We start from the raw sequence: 13,811 nt of genomic DNA, 5'->3' as shown, positions 1-13,811 counted from the left end.
TGAAAGGAAAAAAGACAATTTATGTGAATGTGTTATGTTTTAGTGTATTTGGTGCCATCTGGGTGAACCTGTAATTCTCCTGGCTGTTTTACCATCGTAACAACAACTAAATTATTATGTGGTTTACAAGAACATTCAAAGTTAATATTTATGCATTATAAAAGAAAAGGGAAAAAAAACGATAATGGCCACACACACCTCACGATTTGAAGGTTTGAAAACATTACAATGTCTGAATCTAATGACTGATGACTGTAACTACTAGCTCCTGGTATCATCTTATAGGAATGTCTTTTTCAGGAGAACAGGCACTCTCAAACGCAAACAGAATATTAGTGAGCAAATGTGTTATTAAAGAGGCTCTGATGCACTGCTGTGCCTGCAGGACGCCACCTGTCTGGATGTGGGCGGATATCGGTGACATCAGCATCATTATCATCAAGATCATCCTCTCGCTGCTCGGAATCCTATTTTCTGAATGTATGGCGATGACAGAGACGAGGAAAGTCTTCCCTCAATTAAAACAGAACTGGTGAAAACTAATATGCATACGGGAAAGCACGTCGAACTGGGGGGTCTGGGAGTCGTCTCCCGGAAATATTATTATTGCTTTCTACGGTCTGGTGAATTTAAATGGATGATAAAAAAAATTATAACAAAATGCATTCCCCTTTTATTTAAATTTGTCCATTTATTTCTGATTACTCTCCATCTCGAGAGAGCACATGTTTTAGTGTAGCTGTAGATCTAGAGTGGGAGGGCTTATACATGCTGGTACCAGCAGAAACGGATATCAGACAATTTTGTCAGAAATCGGGAGAAATATGGGAGAACAAACGGGAAATCTTGAGGGTTGTTAAGTAAACATTAACAGCATTGTTCAAACTATAATGGAGCAAAATGTGTTGGTACAAACTACTGTTTTGTGTCATACATAGGTCGTATGTTGGTAACTAGACCAAATTAACTATAGTACGTAGTTTAGCTAAAATAGTAATTATCTCCAGATTACATCAATCTATTATCTATGCGAGTTCCCAAAACCCCCAAAGACATTTGCCTATTTCTTCTGGCAAACCTACAAGTCAAACAGCTGCAACCTTTCACATTAAAAAAAAGAAGTAGGAACCAGCAAGTGCTTATTATTTTAGTGGATAAATGAGAAGCTGTCAAGTTCAGACCTTCACATCACGTCCCAGCCAAATGCTGTCAGACAAATGTTTCGCTTTGCTCGGGGTCAGACGAAAAGGTCACGTAGCACACGTCACCACTGTGTGTGTGTGTGAGTGTGTGTGTCTCTGTGTGTGTGTGTGTGAGTGTGTGTGTGTCTGAGTGTGTGGCCGATCAGATAGGCGTCAGAGGTCCCGGTCTCAGCTTGATCTCTGACCCCCCCCATACAGATGGTTGCACCCAGTTCAGCTTGTGTGTGAGTCATTAGACACAGCTGTGTGTGAAAGTGAGGACCTGCTAAACAGTATTGAGATGTGTAATCCAGACAATCATGGGCAAAGAGAAACTTGCCACTTCATCTGATATCCAGTAAATTATTACTAGCCTCAACAGACTTCGACACACTTTTCTCAGCTGTATGTACAAATGACTACGTCTTCTTGACTAATTCCTTCGTTGAGAATCATCCTTAAGAAATTAACATTCATGAGACTAAAATGGCCACTAAGTAACATCTTTCTGAGCTTCGTCAAGTATTTGAATTTCTGTTTGTTTTATTAGTGGATCCTGAAGGACAATATGTGGAGTGAATGTCAGCCTCTCACACTTATTGGTATTTAGTTACTCTAAGTCAACCAGTCGTGGCTCACCCACTCCAGAAAATCACGTCACCAACACTTAAGGAGCATGTAGGAGCAACATGACTGATTCAGACTTGCAGTCATCCATAAACTTTTAAGAATGATTAATCAGCCTGGTAGCTAACATTAGCATTAGCATCTGTACAGAAAACTTATGAACCCAATAATTGAATGGCTAAATAATTACTTTATTTTTCCTGAAAATATGATAAAATAAACATTTCTACACACGCGTACAATGATCAGATTTCTCCACTGTGTTAAATAACAAGATGTACTTTGCGGCTTACCTTATTTTCAACTATATGGTGCAACTATTCCCAGCTGGGAAATATAAATCAACATTTTAAGGTCAGAGTACCTACTTAAAAGCCAGTTTCATGTTTGTGATGTGAAATGTATATTAATGTGCCTTTCCACAAATTCAACTCTGGATGCAACCAATTATTTTCATAATTGATTAATCTGTCGATCTTTTTTTGTACAGAATGTCAGGAAACAACAAGGAACCAGGAAGTGTTTGGCATCATTGTTAGATTGTTTTATACCTGTATTTTGTTTTTAATAACGACTGGTGAATCGGACATTAATAAAAGCAAACTTTCATAAGTAAGTAACTGGTGTCGTACCTTGTTAGTTACAGCATTGATGGCCAGAGTGGGGGACGCCCCTCCCGACATAATGCAGTCCATTCTCAGAGACTCGGACTCCAGGCTGTAAGGAGTTGATGCCTGAAAGTAGAGGACAGAGGAGTGAGCACGAGGTACTCTTTTCTTTTAGTTAGTTAGTTTTCTTTATGCTCATATCAAGCCGGTCAATTTAACTAGGTGCACACATTTTCCCTCAAAAATAAAGAAGGAAATTAAATATGAGAAATGTTATGAGAAATTAAACGCTGCAGGTTCACGATTCTGCACTGAGCCTCCCGAATCACCGGCATGCCTCGGGCTCCGACTGTGGGAACCAGTTGAGGCCCACTTCATTTAAATTGCCGGACACTTAAACAGCCTGAAAAGTTGATACACCACTTGGCACTTGATAAGATAAATCAACCCATCCCTCATGCATTATTCAAGTACTTAAAATGTATTCAGCAGCAGTTGGTTTTCTGCTGTCCTCAAAGAGCTAAAGTAGGGTTAACCGAGTGTGGGGACACGAGGAACTGCTCAAACACCGTCGAGGGGCTAAATTGACGCCCGAAAGTGGCAAAAAAATAAATATAAATAAAACGAGGACAATATTTTTTCCCTTGTCTGACTCCTTTCAAGGTTCAAGACAGCTTGCCTGCCTTCCCAAACTGCTTACAGTAAGAGGATTGGTTGGTAACAATGCAATCTTTAATTTATGATAAACTCCCAGTGAAACGGGTTGCCGGTTCCCCGGTGGAGGCACTTAAAAAGAAGACAACGGAGAGGTGAAGAGAGGAGTGAGGACGGCTTGTGGAAGAAGGGGAGAGAACGGGGAGAATAGGTGGAGAGATAATTGAGTGGTGACGGACAGGTAGAGAAGCAGACGGAGAGGCATACAGGAAATTAAAGAGAGCGATTATGCTGAGGGCACCAGAGACGCAGCCACTAAACTAAGTGTACACTCCCCGTCTACACATTTACACAACGCATTTATGCAGCTGCCGTTTAGCCTCGCTACCAACTTCAAATCTTTTCATTTGCACAGCCGCTGTCATCAGGAGACGTTAAAGACTTTGAGTGTGTAGCCTTGGTGCAACACAACCCCCAATGAAAACAGTACGACATATTTAGCCCACCTTCCCCCCCCCCCCAGACGGTAACACTGCTATAAATCTTAACACTTAAAACCTCCCTGTTTCTCCTTAGCCCATGTGACAGCCCACAGTGTGTCTGCCAGCAGTGCAAGTGAGGCGTAAGAAAAGGGGTCGAAGGGCCCATCCATGTAAGACGAGATGACAAGGCTCTGAATTAATTAATGTTTGTAATAAAAAATAAAAAAACGGTGAAGAAAATATGTCTAACGGCAGCCCCGGGGCCTTCTGTGGTAATTAACTGGAACACAAGCCTAGAATACTCTCCTCCCCTCCTCTCCGTCTTACTCCTCTTACTTTCCCCCCTCCTTCCCCTTGCAGCTTGATTTTCCATCTCCACTCTCTCTTACTTGATGTCTCTTTTTCTGCATCCTTTCTTTCACACTTCTTTCTATTGTTCCCCCTTTTCATCACCCCCTCCTCCTTTACCTCAATTCTTCCTCCAATGAGCAACTGTGATTGTGCACTTTGCCGCTCCACGCCTGCCTGAGATCCCTGGAGAGGAGACGGCTAAAGCAGCGATACGGGCGGAGCGGGAGAGACAGGGGGAAAGAGTGGCAGACAAACAGACGCAGAGAAAGATAATGATCAAGATACACAAACAGTTGCAGAGACACGGGATGAGAAGAGCAAGGAGATGACCAGCTGAGCTGCATCGTGATGAAAGACTCTGCAGGTTGTTAATGCAACAACAAACACAGTCGTACATTCAGAAAAACCTCCGTGGGTCAGCAGCTGGATAGAGGGATCTCCGGTATGCAACAACAAACAAAACGGTATCTGCATACTGGAATTTAAAGTCCCACTTGATATAGCTGGTCAACCTTGGCTGAAGGAACCACAACTAGTAGCTAAACGCTACAGCAGCATCTTTAAAAAGGTGCCGAACTCCAAATTCAGAGCTTATCTGATTGAGGGATTGCCTCCACATGGCTCTCAACATGGCGACGGCTAAGGTACGTAAACAAAGCCCAGAGAAGCTCCGAGTACAACACAGACAGAGGGAGAGCAACTTCCTTCATTGCTCAAGTTGGCATTACTCCTTTATATCTCTTCATAGCAAATATGATATCTATCAAAGAGTGAGTTAAAACAATGGTGATTGGTCACATGACCCACTAAGGAAAGTGCTTGTTCTTGCTACTTTGCCCAGAAATAGGATCTCCGTGTCTGTGGCGACATTCCGGCGCAAAATTCATCTTTTTACGTCAGTCAGCAGCGGTTGGTCTGCCCAGGTGGAGCTACTAACGGAAGTATGCTGCGTTTCACGGTAAATCAGAAATCGGTAACTTCCAACTGCTGAGTCAGGCTCCCTCTAGCCTAAAGTGTTTGACCGGCGCAGCCAGGTACAATTAATTACTGCTGACTCACAATGGAGGATCAACAGGCAGAGAAAGAAGACCATTCAACTTTGAGTCAGAAGAAAAAGAAACAAAAAACTAATGGAAGTGAAGAAGGGCAAGTAATCAAGAAGCAAAGTGACCGCCAATGAGGGAAAACGACCTCCTTTCAGTGTGGAGCATTTGAAGGCATCACACAGATGAGAGATGGTCGACACTGTTTGGTGAGGGAGATGAGGTCCCAGAGGCTCGCCTGCAGTTCCATCTACCGCCAAAGAGGCCGCTAGAAGCAACGTATCTCAAATCTTACGGACTGCCACTTTAACATGTATATACAATATATGAATTTGTCCTCGTTTAATTGAGCCTATTAGCTCTGGTTCTCTTTTGGCACATGGTACATAGAAAATGGCACGTGCTGGTGAAGGGCTGTGCATATCCGACACAGGCACATTTTCTAGGAGAGTTCTGGTAATAAGCGTGTCGATATCATTCAAATGGCACTAAGCAAATCTGGTTTCAAGGATATCCCTGCCTGTTCAACCCAGCCAGTGGAAACTGTGCACAATGTTATTGAGGTCTTTGCTACTTTTGTGGCAATGCAGACTTAATTACACAGTCCTATTCAAGCCCAATTTTTTCTTGTATAACACACAATTAGACTGATAGAGATCTTTCAGCTAGAGGGCTTAGTTTGTACCACAGTCAGGTAGGTAGCTAACAATGTAGCTGCAGATTTAATGCTCTTCTACATAACACTGCACACAATCAATATATCAAGCTGTTCGGGAGTGGTTACATCATCTCTAGGCCATACTTTCCGCTGTCACCAGATCCGCTTGGCTTTTGATTTGGTCTTACTAATGTAGCACATAATCCCAGGCCCCTTTCAATACAGACATACAAAGTCAATGCAATGATGCGAATGGTCACAAATAGATGTAAAATTGCATGAACCAGCCAACGTGTGGCTTGCTAGATATTGTGACTCGGTGAAATTCACTGAGTGCCTCCGGATCATGAAGCCAGACACGACAGCGTTTATCTTTACAACGTTTTGAGGACTTCCACAAATGTACAAAGCAGCAACAGGGGTTACTTCAGCCATGATTGATGCCACTTAGTTTCCAGCTCAGTGTCATCAAACAAAGTAAGGTGAGATGGTTTTGTGTCAGCAGAAAATTTGCACAACAAGAGCTTGAGGTCTTCGTTTACTTTATACTTGTCTGTCTGAGATGTCAGTTGAATACTAACTGAGTGACACAGTCTAAGGTTTATAAAACAATGCTCTAGTGTTAATAGCAGGATTTTATAGAGCATGACTCGAATACTCACCCTTTCTCCAGACCGTGGTCTCTTCTTTGGCCTGCTGGGTACTGTGTCTTCTTTAGGGTTGGTGTCTATGGCCCAGTAGGAACCCTGGAGAGGGACCCCAATAAAACACAGAGTTTAGCCTTGTGTTTGATGGAAACTTCTCTGTTTGTGTATCCCTCCACTGCTTTTGATCGCTCTGTTGGTTAAGGTACTTTTTCATATTCTTTTTTTTTAATCTCACTTTAATAAAGGAGTCATTGGTGGAAATGAATTCCTCAAATAATGACTTAAACCATAAAATAGCAACACCGCAGGGGGAAATATGGAGAATGTTTCATTGCGATTAAATGTTTACTACTGTGAAAATATAATAAATTAGAAACAAATATATTTCTGCATGTTAAAGAGTGTTAGAAATACAATATTTTATTGTTGTAGCTGGTCCAGCGGCTGCTAAATCAGACAATTTAATTTTACTGTTGGGCTGTACTACATCAAATCATAATTTAGATTTGATAAATTAAATAAGACAAATAAGTAGATAAACTTGTGTTTCATATATAATTAAATACTCAAAATTACCTTTAAATATGGCACATATTTTAGGAGGAACATGAGGGTAGCTCAGCAGCCTGTCAAACCACTAATTTAAAAAAAACGTATTTAGTTGATCAATTATTAAATAGTCAACATATATTAAATTAAACCTAAAATGTTATTGTATAAACAATGATTACAAGATGAAGAACAAGAATCACACACGCAAAAACACAGCTGTGAGCACAGAAGACATTCATCTTTGGAGCATCTCGGCATCCTTAACTGGTCACTCGACACTTGTTAGATTACAAAAACACCAAACATAGGCTGACCTTTTGACCTTAAACAACCCCCCCCACACACAGACACACAGACACACAGACACACACACACACACACACACACACACACACACACACACACACACACACACACACAGTATACACCCCAACTCATGCCTGATAAACCATCATGTAAAACCGTCAACATTTAATTTCCTTCAGAAACACAACACAGACAGTGTCTGACCAGCTCAGTTTAATGTCAATATGTATGTATGAGGAAACAATTTCAACCCTTGAATCATTACTGTAAATAATGCCTCGGCTGTGCTGTCATTACTCAAAGTTTGATTTAACAACTTTTTTGTCACATAATTGTTTAGGGTGGTAGATTGAAACACACATATAGTCTATTCAAGCTTATGACATGGCCCATTATTGTGTGTGCAAGAGTAAAATCCATTTTATTCTTTACATTTCTATTAGCTTCCGATGTATTTATCTCCACATATTGTGGATAGTCTCATATCCTCCCCCACGTCTTAATGGGGGAAGCAAGTGGCACTAAACCTGAAAAAAGCGCAGTAGTTGGATCTGTTGTTATTCCAGTTCTCTATCAGTGTAGTTTTCCTGTGGTGCATGCTCCTGCTTCGTTTCCCCAGAAAATCCACTGCAATCCTTTCGATACACAATGTTAAAAACAGCAGAGTCCAAAATAAAGACAATCAATGAGAGAGAGGAGGAAAAGAGTTGCTTTTAGGTCCTTGATTTCCTGCTGGTCTGTTCCCCCCCCTCTTCATTTTTCCTCTTTCCTCCCAGGGAGGTCCAACGCTGCACACAGAATGCAGGAGGTTCATCTTGGCCACACACACACACACACACACACACACACACACACACACACACACACACACACACACACACACACACACACACACACACACACACACACACACACACACACGGCTCATCTCCGAACATCCAGCCCCCCCCACCCCCGCCCCTCCCCTCTCCTCCTCCCCCTGTCTCTCAGTCCCACATCAGTGAACAGTACAGAGCCAATTAACGCTAGCACATGCATGATTTAGCTTCTACCCTCTCTCTATGGCTTCAAACAGAGCTTGTACATCCAACTTCTCCACACAGAGATGACCCGACCTCCCCCCTCGCCGAGGTATCGACCACTTCGATCCACGGTGTGAATTAAGGTGCTGGTCAGGTCCAAGTCAGGCTAATCAGGGGTGAGCCGCTCTCTTTGTGTCTTTGCAGACTATGCCTCCACTCAAGCCCAAGGATTTTGTTTGAATTATTTAAACCTTCTACCCCTTAATTCATTTTTCAATGACTCAAATCTCCGCAGCCTGAACAAACCCCCCCCCCCCCCAAAATGAGTTTTGAGCACACAATGAAAAGTTTTGGGCTTGGTGTTTTTTTTGTTGTTTTTTTTTTGTAAAAGTGGACTGGATTGCTTCTCGCATTAACCCCGTGATGGCGAGTTGAAAAGCAGGCATTTGAGCTTTTATTAAAATATCTTGTAAGGGCGAGCTTCAGTGATCAACTGTAATTATATACTTTCTCTCCGTCTGAGCAATTCCTTCGATTCAGCACAAACAAGGAGCGGACAAATTGTTGTTTTCAAACTGGTGCTGCTGAAGTGGCCACGGCAACTCTGCTTCCTAACCACAGCAGCAGCAGTGGTGAAACATATCAATGCTTCCTCGGGTTGTGTGTGTGTGTGTGTGTGTGTGTGTGTGTGTGTGTGTGTGTGTGTGTGTGTGTGTGTGTGTGTGTGAGTGAGAGAGAGAGAGAGAGAGAGAGAGAGAGAGAGAGAGAGAGAGTGAGAAACAGGGCCTAATAAAGCATAACCGATGCGTGAACAGCCTTGCTTCTGAAGGAGTGTACCTACATATACTTATTATTCATTACTCTCTGTACCACATTATTACTTGGCAGAATCAATATTGGAAGAGCCACAGAAAACAGAGAGAGCAGCATTAGGCATTCAGACGGTTATGGAGCTACAAATTGCTTTTAAGTTCAGACACTGTGCGCGTGTGAAAGAATCGTGAACAGGTGAGCGCGGCGTTTGGGCGCACTAATGCACGAGCGTGTGCACACATGCGACACAAGGCCGACTAAACATGTGAAAAGTAATCACTGTCGTCGCCGCCGTATTTGTAAGCTCGCCGGAATAGGCATGCATTTTCATTGTGCGTCGCGCAGCAATTCAAGCTGAGCTTTTCAGCCGCAGCACATTGTTCAGGAAATACTTACTTTTCCAGGGTCATCTTTGGAGCGAGGCACTTTAAGAAAACACTTGTTCAAGGACAGGTTGTGTCGTATAGAATTCTGCAGAGACAGACAGAGAGGGAGAGAGGGGGGGAGGAGGCAGGAGAGACAGAAAAACAGGACAAAAAAATTATTGGAGTAACTTCACTGTAAATCATTTTTTTTGTAACTAGTAAATTACATTTTCAGTCACGTTATTATACTATCAACTGATCCGTCTCAAATGTTTATAGCAACAGCACTTCCACGAGAGAGATAGATATTCTGTCCTCTGTACAAGTAGTTCACAACCGAGGGACGGGTCCTGTGATGGGTCACAAGATCGATCTGAGGGGTCACGAGATAGAGAGAGAGAATCAAAAAATACATCTTCTACACAAAATGTGTGTTTACATGTTCTAGACTTTAGTAATAGTAGCAGTAGTAGTATAAAATGATCCATTGGGGGAAATCGACATCATCGGCTCATTGATGATAGGCAGCGAGACAATGAGATTTGGGGGCGTGTCTACGTGACACGTCGAACCCCCAACAGGCTTGTTCTAAAAATAGCAGGAGTCATTGCTGAAGCGAGCTCTGGCTGCTTACGGCCTTTTTTGGTCAAAGCTTTTTTTCCTGAAGAATTATTATTATTTTTTTTAAGTCTTTGCAATGAGAGTGCCTCGTATTTACACTACATTACAAACACCAGCAGCGCGACGTCTATTGCTGCAAATGTCTATTCTGCACTGAGAGCTGCATGTAGCTGCAAGAGCTGAAAAGTGTTCAACTTTGGGTAAAACGCTGCGCTAGTCACGGTCACTTTCTACCCAGCTGTCCAATCACAGTGGAGGAGGGTCGAGACTATGACCACGAAAGTAGCATACATCTTGAACCACATCTTGAACCAAACAATCGTAGCATACTCGCTGAAATGTTTCCTCGGCCTCAAATCACTCCTCCTATAATAAAATGGTTTATTATGTTAACATTCCATTTTCTTGAAATTGTGTAAACAGCCTTATTGTGAAAGACGAGAGGTATTAGTTAGCACTGATGTTGGCAACATCAAAAGAAATTAATTAAACACTCACTCTACCACCAACCACCCCACCAAATTCTGTTTTCAAACTTCACACTTTCACTTTGTTTTGTAATTAAGTAATGTGCTTAATTACATTCCACTACTGCTAGAACAAGCACTAAAATGTTTTCAAGAGCACAACGTTCTTAATGGATGTAGAAACTTAATTTACTCCACAGTGATGCATTTAACTTTAAATAGACTCAACATTTGTTTGTTTCTGGAGAGCAGAGCCCTGGAGCCCCCTAGAGGGTCTGAGGTCCATCCACCACAGTCTCACAAAATCCGAATGGAGAACTACGATCACTTGGTAAAGACTATTAGAAATTATTGAGGAATCATTAACATTAATCAACGTAGACAGTCAGTCTCCTACATATGCAGCCATACGACTATATCAAGAAAACAGCCATCCGTACTCTTCTCCACTGTTCAGGTTCTGCCTCGTCTGGCCTGAGCTACAGTTGCTTCTGTCTTGGTCGTTAGTGGCCCACTGTTCACCAGGTCCTGTGAAATATGAGTTGCTATGCAGCAGATGAAGACAGACGTATTGATCCAAACTAAAGCGTATCCGTTGCATCAGACGCACCTGAAGCCGCTGATTAAAACAGCCGGTTGAAGCGCGAGACGGAGCGAGGCTGGGGGCAACAATATGTCAGAGCTGTGAGGAGGGGGCGAGGGTGTCAGTGGTCCCGGGCCGGGGAGCTCTGGGGGTTGAATGCAATTTAGAATAATGTGAAGCGGCCGTGTTTTAGCTAAAATATGAGGTTAAATTGGGCTTCATGAAAACTCCAGCAGAGCTGAAACAACACTCCAACCACTCTGCCACTTTTGAAGCATATAAGAAATTCATAATTTTGGCCATGAACTGACATTTCCAAAATGTGTACCACCTAGTGTGTGTGTTTGTGTGTGTGTTGTGTACATGTGAAAAAAAGGTAAAGGAAGAGAGGAAGAGCGAGAGTGAAAGAGGGCTCACCACAGTGCAGGCTAACCTGACATGAACCTGTTCTCCCTTCAGGCTCTCGTTCTCCACTCATCTGCTGCTGCTAATTAATACCACTGGGGAGGAGGAGGGGAGAAGACAGAGGGATGGGAGGTATTTCTCTGCTCGTTCTCTTGAGCTCTCGCTGCTCAACACCGACTTTGTTTCCCCTACAATAACCATCAACTTCTCCCTCCGTCTCTAGCATACCAGAACAGCCACGACCACCTCTGCCTTCGCCCTTCTCCTCCTGGAGAAAAGCTCCAGCAGTTTCCAGCTGCTCTACTTAGCGGGTCACTGGCTGCATGTGGCCGTCCATCAACGAAATGCGTGACAGTCGGGTGATGAGAAAGGCAAGGGAGGACTGCCACCAGCTCGGCACACAAAGGCAAACATCTGTCAGATCATTAACATCGAGTATGACTATCACTTCGGCGGCAGCTCCGACTTCACTAACCTCTATCTTCCGCTTCTTTATTTACACACTAGTTTTTTTTTTATTACCCAAGCAGTTTTTTGCACACCTGTGCCGTACCTGCAATGTCTGCACAATGCTCACATTTTTCACCTTCAGGCGTGTGTGTTTTCTGTTAAGGCCGGGGCGGTGTACCGAAAAGTTACCAATGCTGATGTTGAAAAATCTCATATTTGCCTGAATTTGTTAATTTCATGAAGGTTGGTAAATGTTTTCCCTGCTGCGTGGAGTTATAAGCTGTGGCCTTATGGAGAATGAAGATTTGTACGTGTTTTCGGTGGTTTGTTGCAATATTTATTTAGCATTATATTACTCATTTAATCCCAATCATACATCTTCCCACAGTGTGTATTGGCATTCAACTTGGTGCACAAGTCCATTCTGCTCTGAGACCTTAATGATAAAACCCTGCTCTATTGAAAATATAATTAAAATATAAGTCAAGATAAATTAAAACTTGACTCTATAGCCATGCTAGCAGCTCTGAGGCACTACATTGGTACTTTGAGCTGTATGCTAACATTAGCATGCTTACATTGTTGCAATGACTATGCTAACATGGTGATGTTCAGCAGGTACACGTTTAACTTTCATGGAGATATTGAGATATTTCAGTCTGGATCGAGTGGTGCACCAACCAACCAATAGACAAACGTGAATATATCACTTTTGTTATGATCATATTTGTGTTTTCCTGTTCTCACTGGTGTATTTGAGTGAAACAAACAATGAATACCTCTGTTCACAAAATGTCCCCGTCAATTCCAATTAATAAGTTGTATTACCAGAAACAACTACAGTTGCTTCTGTCCGTTTCCATTCCGATTTTAAATACTTTCCATTTACAGTATAATAATTTAAGTACATTCATTATTATCTTTGTAGCGTGATGTCGATACACGGGTCAATGATAAAAATAAAAAAAACCCTCCCACATTTTCACCACTCACGTAGCTTCAAGGGCATACGTGTACAAAAAGGAAACTGTGTGTGTATACGTGTGTGTGTTTGTGTGTAATTGTGCCGTGAGAAGGGAGACCTTCATCCTGGAAAATGTCGGTCTCAGCCCGCTTGTGTGTGTGTACGCACTGGATACATCAGTGCGACTGCATCCTTTCCTGCATGTTATGGAAACAGTAATATCCCCTCACTGAATGGGAATTGACATCATCAATAAATGTACAGATTAGCAGTGCTGAAGTAAGATAATGAGATTCAGCCACCTGTCCTCCTTCCACCCACTCCTCACCCCACCTGATTAATGAGCTTATTGCCGGGGCCACGCCATTCCTGCCCAGTAGCTGATGGATCGCACAGTCACGGGCATCATGTGTCTGCGTGTGAAATGTTAGGACACTGAAGACGACTACTGGTTCAACTCTCTCTCTTTCTCTATAAACACTCGCCGTTTCCACTGCAGGAAAATATCTAACGCCGTAAATCGGTGTTTGCTTTCTATATATTCTGCAGTGACAAACTTACGGCGAAATCAGCCAAATTGCCATGTTCGTGTTTTTCATACACGACCAATTTCGTATATAAAGCCATAAGCTGCACACACACACACACACACACACACACACACACACACACACACACACACACACACACACACACACACACACACACACACACACACACACACACACACACACACACACACACACACACACACTTAACATGACTATTTGTCACTCTTCAAGTGAACAATCGAGCAACAGTTTTTTACTCTGCTTTCTAGTATGATATTATGTCAAGATATTTCATTTGAATAAGGTATGAATCATTTTATAAGCAGTTTAGCTGTTTAACTAAGCAGACATATTATAAAAAGTATAATTTAAATGTTTTTAAATGTAATTAATTTATATTTTTATGAAAAACTAAAGAGATCCGGATATTGTGTTGGAGATTCATTTAATTTAATCATTCT

At 42.3% G+C, this 13,811-nt stretch overlaps 1 protein-coding gene across 1 annotated transcript in view; it reads right to left on the bottom strand.

The window, feature by feature from the left end:
- The window catches only part of LOC311017389 (forkhead box protein J3-like), a 47,441-nt gene that overhangs the window by 13,968 nt on the left and 19,662 nt on the right, over nucleotides 1-13,811 (bottom strand). The window contains exons 4-6 of the mRNA XM_084015688.1: nucleotides 9,341-9,415; nucleotides 6,267-6,350; nucleotides 2,441-2,542 (exon numbers count right to left, since the gene is read on the bottom strand). Of these exons, the coding sequence (XP_083871814.1) occupies nucleotides 2,441-2,542; nucleotides 6,267-6,350; nucleotides 9,341-9,415 (261 nt within the window). The remainder of the gene's footprint in view (nucleotides 1-2,440; nucleotides 2,543-6,266; nucleotides 6,351-9,340; nucleotides 9,416-13,811) is intronic.

This window comes from Eutrigla gurnardus (genome assembly GCF_963514095.1).
Source record: "Eutrigla gurnardus genome assembly, chromosome: 8".
Lineage (NCBI taxonomy): Eukaryota > Metazoa > Chordata > Actinopteri > Perciformes > Triglidae > Eutrigla > Eutrigla gurnardus.
Note: the sequence above shows the minus strand (reverse complement) of the source record. Positions and strands in the feature narration are given on the sequence as shown.